The sequence below is a fragment of the Hyla sarda genome, chromosome 5 (assembly GCF_029499605.1).
Source record: "Hyla sarda isolate aHylSar1 chromosome 5, aHylSar1.hap1, whole genome shotgun sequence".
Classification (NCBI taxonomy): domain Eukaryota; kingdom Metazoa; phylum Chordata; class Amphibia; order Anura; family Hylidae; genus Hyla; species Hyla sarda.
In genome coordinates this window covers 217108358-217116605 of record NC_079193.1, presented here as the reverse complement: position 1 = coordinate 217116605, position 8248 = coordinate 217108358, and the positions used below count along the sequence as shown (strand labels likewise).

The 8248-nt window shown below is 43.0% G+C and overlaps 1 protein-coding gene across 1 annotated transcript in view; it reads left to right on the top strand.

Annotated features, from left to right (window-relative positions):
• Nucleotides 1-239: 239 nt before the first annotated feature.
• Nucleotides 240-8248, top strand: part of BLOC1S5 (biogenesis of lysosomal organelles complex 1 subunit 5) — a 71656-nt gene continuing 63647 nt past the window's right edge. Inside the window, exons 1-2 of the mRNA XM_056521125.1 lie at nt 240-495; nt 4103-4185. Coding sequence (XP_056377100.1) covers nt 387-495; nt 4103-4185 — 192 coding nt within the window. The 5' untranslated portion in view covers nt 240-386. The remainder of the gene's footprint in view (nt 496-4102; nt 4186-8248) is intronic.

The window sequence follows — 8248 nt, the reverse complement described above, 5'->3', positions numbered from 1 at the left end:
GTTTCCAAAACAGGGTGCCTCCCGCTGCTGCAAAACTACAACTCCCATCATGCCCGGACAGCCGTTGGCTGTCCGGGCATGCTGGGAGTTGCAGTTTTGCAACAGCAGGAGGCACGTTGGTTGGGAAACACTGCTCAGACGCAAGGGACACACTGGGCTCCAATCAGGGCTGCACTTCCTGATACAGATGGGCGGGGAATTGTAGTGAACCAATCAGAGCGCGCGACACAAACCTCAGCAGTTACAGTCTCAGTCAGTGTCCAATCAGAAGCCTCGTTACAGTGGAGTGCCGAGCCTGGAGTAAATAGGAAGGATAGCGGATGGCTTTAGATAGTATGGAGCAGACTCATGTGACATAGAGAGCGCTCGCCATACTACTACCGGAGATGAGCGGCCTCTCACCGGCTAGAGCCGCCGCCACTGTCCCGCTCGTACCGAGCCCTAAGCGGGAGAACGGCTACAGTGTGGGCCAGGCGACCCAGCTCATCATCAAGGGTAGGGGGAAATGAGCAGTGCACTATGGGAAAAGGGGAGACATTTGCACCTGTAGGTTGTTCAGTATAACAACTGCGCCACTTCTGTGAGAGGGCTGTGTCTGGAATTACAGCACAGCCCCAGTCACTTGAATTGGGGGGGGGGGGGGGGGGGATGTGATCAAAATCGTCTGCCAGGTTTACTATTATTTACACCAAAAATTGTGGCGAATGATAGGGAACTATAGCTGGCATTGAAGTTTGGGGTGAGCCTTAGATCCGCCATATGTGGAGGTGCACACGTCTTATTACATTTGGTGCACCTAAAGCTGGTGGTTATAAAGGTCCCTGTCATTTCAACAAAGTGACACGTCAACATCTTTCATCAGCCGGTGTCTCATTGCTGAGACCCCCACTGATAAGAAGAACGATCCCGAAGAAGTGCCCTGGCTGCCATGCTATTAGTGGGGTGGTAAGGAACTGCAACGTTGTCCCATTCAAGTACTGTACTGGGACACGGTCCCCACGACAATCTAAGAAAGAGTTTTTCCATGCAGGGTGCCTCCTGCTGTTGCAAAACTACAACTCCTAGCATGTCCGGACAGCTGCCACGACATTCCGACGTATACTGGGAGCAGCGGACCCCCACTCACTTTAACTGTCATATGGGCTCTCCTATTGACTACTTTTGAGTCTTATGTTCTATTTTGAAAGTGAAACAGACCCCATTTTTGAGTTTGGTTAAAATTAGTGACTCTGGTGACTCCGTTTGGCCATAGAAGTGAGCGGGGTCCGCTGCTCCTGTTACGTCGGTATCCTTTGCAACGGGATGCTGAAGGATATGATTAACGGGGGCAGGAATGCAGTGTGAACCTAAGAGTGATGGCCTAATATTTTGATCATTAGCCCCTTAAGGACGCAGGGTTTTTCAGTTTTTGCACTTTCCTTACCTTTTAAAAATCATAACCCTTTCAATTTTCCACCTAAAAATCCATATTATGGCTTATTTTTTGCATCACCAATTCTACTTTGCAGGGACATTAGTCATTTTACCCAAAAATTCATGGCGAAACGGAAAAAAAAATAATTATGCGACAGAATAAAAAACGCCATTTTGTAACTTTTGGGGGCTTCCGTTTCTACGCAGTGCATATTTCTGTAAAAATGACACCTCATCATTATTCTGTTGGTCCATACGGTTAAAATGATACCCTACTAATATAGGTTTGATTTTGTCGTAATGCTGGAAAAAATCATAACTACATGCAGGAAAATTTATACTGTCAGGATCCGGACTGATATGCAGGGAGGATACTGGTGGTGGATCCTCTGTGTCCGTGAGGTGATGGCGTGGGCCGTACCAGGGGAACGGAATCTAAGAGGTTACTGGTTTTCACCAGAGCCCGCTGCAAAGCGGGAGGGACTTGCTGTGGCAGGTAACCCCCAGGTCGTTCCACAAAGGGGTTAAATGACCTTTATTAACACTTTTTTAGTTTTTTTTTTTTTTGTTTTTTTGCAGTGTTATAGGGCCATAGGGACCTATAACACTGCACACACTGATCTCTCATCCTGATCACATGCATGTATTAACACACCTGTGATCAGTGTTATTGGCGCTTGACAGCTCCTGCCTGGATCTCGGGCACGGAGCAGTCATTCGCCGATCGGACACCGAGGAGGCAGGTAAGGGCCCTCCCGGTGTCCTGTCAGCTGTTCGGGACGCCGCGATTTCACCACGGCGGTCCTGAACAGCCCGACTGAGCAGCCGGATTACTTTCACTTCAGATGCGGCGGTCAGCTTTGATCGCCACGTCTGAAGGGTTAATACAGGGCATCACCGCGATCGATTATGTCCTGTATTAGCCGCGGGTCCCGGCCGTTGATAGCCGCCCGGACTGACCCGATATGCTGCGGGTACACCGCATGACCCTGCGGCATATCGCGGGAGCCGGCGGAGGACGTAAATATACGTCCTTCGTCGTTAAGGGGTTAAAGGGGTACTCCTGTGGAAAACTTTTTTTTTTTTTTTTTTATCAACTGGTGCCAGAAAGCTAAACAGATATGTAAATGACTTCTATTAAAAAAATCTTAATCCTTCCAGTACCTTTTAGGGTCTGTATACTACAGAGGAAATGTCTATCTTTTTGGATTTCTCTTATGTCACGACCACAGTGCTCTCTGCTGTCCATTTAAGGAACTGTCCAGAGCAGCAAATGTTTGCTATGGGGATTTTTGTCCGGCTCTGGACAGTTCCTAAAATGGACAGCAGAGGTCAGCAGAGAGCACTGTGGTCGTGACATAAGAGAAATCCAAAAAGAAAAACATTTCCTCTGTAGTATACAGCCCCTAAAAAGTACTGGAAGGATTGGGATTTTTTAATAGAAGTAATTTACAAATCTGTTTAACTTTCTGGCACCAGTTGATCTAAAAAAAATAAGTTTTCCACGGGAGTGCCCCTTTAAGCAGCTGATCTGTGAAACAATATAACACACACACGGGGTCAGAAAAAATCTACCTATTATAACCAATTAAAACAGAAATTTTAATTTGTGACCAACAAATGAGAAAGATTATTAAAAGCCCCGTTTCGCTGTGTATAAATATTAGTTATAGATGTCCTATAGTAAGGGATAATGTCCAATTTCTACTGATCTAAGTAAACAGAGGCTGCAGTACTCTGTTATAAGTACACAGGGAAATACTAAATTTAAAATATTAATATGCACCTCTCAACATGTTTCTCGATATTCCAGCATCATCAGAAGTATATAGAGGCAGTGGCTACCATGTGTGGGGATGCTTATTGTTTCTGTGGGTCAGCACTACTATAATGCCGCTGATGCACATCATAGGCCGGTCCCATATGTTATAAGGAAACTGCGCATGATGTATTTAGTTCTAGAAGGCCCATCTAGAGGACCTGAGTGTTATTTCAGTATACAGTGCACCCATGGATATAGATATGCATCATTTAAAGTACAATTTCTTTTCTTTATTGTGTTGTAATAAAAGGTAGATATTGATTAAGCCTCATCCTTGGGATACCCTGTGGATGTCTTATCACTAGGGGATGTTCAGGGCTACACTGCAACCTTTTTATAGTGCAAAAAGTATAGAAAGTCGCAGTGTAACCCTGGCCTTTAAGGGGTTCTCCAGAATTTAAACTTTTTTTTTCTTTCTTTCTCTCTTTTTATATAACATACTTCCCAGAATGCAGACATAAAAAAATAAAATAAAAAATAAAAAACTAGCCTAACCTGCCACCACTTCCCCGATGCCTCCAATTTCCTGCTCCCAGCCTCCACAGGGATCCATCTCCTCATTCTTGTGGTCGACTCGTCAGACTGCAGCTCAGCTAATTGCTGACCACAGTGATGTCCTACTGATTGATGGGCTGAGCGCCAATGGCCTGCAGCCCTTAGGTCAGCAATTGTGGATAAGAGGACCAAATTTTTATGTAAATTTAAAAACTGTCTAATGCACTTTAACGGCTTTGTTATTCCAAAAACATTGTTCCCATAAGTTAGTGGTAACATTTAGTTAGTATTTATGGTCTTCATAAAACGGCAACATACAGTAAAAAGAAAAAACTTTATTGAAATTTGCATTGTTCTTAAACTATTTTACAGATGTTGGAGAGATTCATTCGAGACTGTTAGATCACCGTCCGATCATTCAGGGGGAAACCCGCTACTTCATCAAGGAGTTTGAGGTCAGTCATACCACTTGTTCTCAGCTCTGTAGTTTAATATTTCAAGAACCATGTACAAGAAACAGATGGCTTCATGCCTTTCAGTTCCAGTTGTATACAATAGGTGGCAGTAGCATTCTACTGTAGTAAAATAGCAAAGACTAAGCAGAAAAGAATAGGAGACTGGGATATATTATAACTTAACCCCTTAGGGACTCGGCCTAATTTCACCTTAAGGACACCTTTTGTTTTTGCATTTTCGCTTTTTCCTCCTTCCTTTCTAAAACTCATTACTCTTTCAATTTTGCACCTACAGGCCAATATATATGGGCTTGTTTTTTGCATTACCAATTGTACTTTGCAATGACATCACTTATTTTAGAATATAACCAGTATGTTTAAAATTGGCATCTTATGACCCCTATAACTTTATTTTTCCGTGTACAAGGTGGTATGAGGAAAAAAAATTTGCGCCGTCATCTGCAGTTTTTATAGATACCGCTTTTGTTTTGACGGGACTTTTTTATCGTTTTTTATTATTTTTATGGTATATGAAGTGACCAAAAATGCACAATTTTGGACTTTGGTATTTTTTTTACGTGTACGCCATCGACTGTGTGGTTTAACTAACCTAATATTTTAATAGTTCGGACACTTATGCATGCGGCGGTACCACATATGATTATTTTTATTCTTAATTTTATTTAAAAAATGGGAAAAGGGGGGGGGTGATTTAAACTTTTAATAGGGAAGGGGTTAATGAACTTTTATTTAAAAAACTTATTTACTTTTTTTTTTTGCCCCCATAGAGGGCTGCAACATGCAATCTTCTGATCAGTGCTCTATCATTGCAAAGCACTGATCAGTGTAACTGGCGCTCTGCTGCTCCTGCCTGCTGCGCAGACATGGAGCAGTAGATTGCCGATCGGACAACGGAGAGGAAGGTGAGGACCCTCCCGTCGTCCGGTAAGCTGATCGGGACATCATGATTTTGTCGCGATTTTTTATCACAAAATAGTACAAAACGTTATTAATCAACAAACACATAAACATAAAAATAGGGGCATAAGCACAGATTAGAGGCATATAGACTACAGTCAGTAGAAGAGTAGAAAAAGGTGCAATAATAGCCATTTTGCGCTACTAAGAGCGCTTCTTCATTCTGAGTAGCGCGAAATAACTATTACTGCACTTAACTGAGTGTGTCTGGCGTCCTGCTCCTTTTAACTGAAGTTATGCACCACGAATAAACAAACCCCGCACCTGATCTACAGTATCGTAAGTGCCTCCGTTTTTTTATTTATTTATTTTTTATTTTATTTTTTTTCTACTATGTGGTGCTTTAATTTTGAGGATTGAGCACCTGGTCAAGTCAGAATTTCAGGACCGTGCAGGAACTGTTTTCGCTCTATTTTCCGCTTGGAGGTGCCAAGCTATAACCGAATTGGTCACCGTGCCACCTGCTGTGTCTTTTTCCTAAATATAGAAGAGAAGGTGGTGATCACAGGGTACATATTATGGTGATATACAGGTGATAAATTGCGATTCAAATATATATTTGTAGAGATTAATCAAAACCTGTCCAGAGGAAAAGTTGCCGAGTTGCCCATAGCAACCAATCAGATTGCTTCTTTCATTTCTCAGAGGCGTCTTCAAAAATGAAAGAAGCGATCTGACTGGTTGCTGTGGGCAACTCAGCATCCTTCCCTCTTGATGATTTGCACATAGCAACCAATCATCTTGCTTCTTTCATTTTTGAAGAGGCCTCTGAGAAATGAAAGAAGCGATCTGATTGGTTGCTATGGGCAACTTTTCCTCTGGACAGGTTTTGATTAATCTTCCCCTCATTATGTATAAAGGTCGCGGTAAAAATGGATGTCGGACAACCACTGGACTTACAATGCACCACAAGAAGAGGAATAGCTCTAGTACACTACAGACAGAAAACAAAAGAATACCTGCCATATATGCCTACTGCAACCAGACCACCTACGTACCCCAGTTTCTCATCAAGGCTTCATCAGGGGGTGTGACGCCCCTAGACGAAGCCCTACATCTAAACATACGTTGGAGTACATAGGTGGTCTGGTTGCAGGTAGCATACATGGCAGGTATTCTTTTGTTTTCTGTCTGTAGTGTAAGAACGAGAAACAAATTTTAACAATAAATGAGGGGACAGCACCTGAAAGGTTAATATATGAATCTTGCTGCAGGGGTAAAGGAGCAAATTTATAGAGCTAAGTGACTGCTGTCCTCACTGCACCAGGAAGATCTTTCACTGCACAAAGAGCTTCTAGCCAGACAGGGGGCTCCCATGATGTCAGGAACGTAAGCTTCTTGTGACTAAAGGCACAGTGGAAAAATAAAGCTGGCGCCAGCTTCTGGACTGCAATCCGGACCACGGTCTCAGGCCACAGATGTTGAAGGCCAGCAGCATCTTCAAAAAGGCACTCAAAAGCACTGGAGGGTAAGGTGGAGACGGAGGGGGACATTTAGGGCAGACTGAGGGGCTAAAAGGCAAGGTTTCTTGAGGCTTTGCTCTGGTGATGCTAAGTATGATTCCAGCCCTGTGTCATGACTCCCAGGCTCAGATACAGATTAATGGCTCTTTGTCCACCTCGATATCGATCAGCAAGGGTGCCCTTTGTCCCCTTTGTTGAACATTTTGTGTACAGAGCATGTTTTGGTCCTATTTTGGTAACCAAAAGGTGACCCTGCCAGTATCTGTGTAGAGATTTATCCCTTGTTGCTCCCTTGTTGCTTAATCATTGAATTATTGCAATTTTCCATTCTGGTCACTAGGCCTAAAACTAGGCTGAGACTTCCTGTTACAGATCATTTCCCAGTAATGCTTTTCTTCACACCAAAGAGGAGGAGTACCGTGAATGGCGACACAGATAGATACACACAATGGGGGGGGATTTATCAAAACCTGTCCAGAGGAAAAGATGCTGAGTTGCCCATAGCAACCAATCAGATCGCTTCTTTCATTTTTGAAAGGCCTCTAAAAAATGAAAGAAGCAATCTGATTGGTTGCTATGGGCAACTCAGCATCATTTCCTCTGGACAGGTTTTGATAAATCTCTCCCAGTAGCTTTTGCTCAGGGAACCGCTTCCCTCTGCCTGTAGAGGACCTCTTGTGGTCTATGTCCAAGAGTCCGGCCATAAAGCCTATCACTAAATGCAATTGAAACTTCTCAGGCAAGATTAACAGATTAGAAAAAAAAAAGTTTCAGTATCCGCCTCTAATAAATAAATAAATAAATAACAAAATGTGGGTGACCCATTGCCTTTAAAATGAATGTCCTCCCACACTTGTTATACTTCTTCCAGATTATATCTGTCTTTTTGCCTTAACGGTTTCTTGATAAAATGGACAATATGTTCTGTTGCGGTCCCTCTCTTCTGTCCTGTCGTTTTAGGGAATGTTGGTGTCCACATTTAAGAGAATTAGGGACTTTTGATCCCTAATGACCCAGGTACCCTGTTACTTTCCATGCTTCCCTTATCCCGTAAGGCCTCTTCCAGAGTCCTTGCTCGCTTTCCATTGATGGTTGCAAATCTCTCATTGGTATACTGAGGTGCTTCATCTGTATAAAATGGAGTTGATTGCAACTTCCTCTGGCTGTGTTGAATGCCACTTTGCCATTTGGTAGCCTTCTAAACAAGAGAATCCATATTTTATTTCCAGCATGCAAAAGGCGAACCAGGTCAACAGGCTGCTTTATGGTAGCCCTGGCTGGACTTTCTCGCTTTTCTTATGAATGCTATCTTTTCCTCTTATACCCTTCCATTTTTCTATATGTATTGTGATGGTCTTTATAGTGTGTGGACCTATGGTTATAGTGGCACTTAGTCTTATGTCCCCCATTAGCTCATCTAGGAAAGACCTATTTCTACCATTGTTTTTTTTTTTTTCCTGGTTTATTACTCCCTGTCTTTAGTTGGTGACCTCTACGTAGTTCTGTGACTAATATGTGATATAGCCTTTTTACTGCATAATCGCATTGTGGAGCCCGCAGGCTCGCTTTGCTGCTCCTAAGGGTCCATCTAATGACTAGTACAGGCAAGTCCTAACATATAA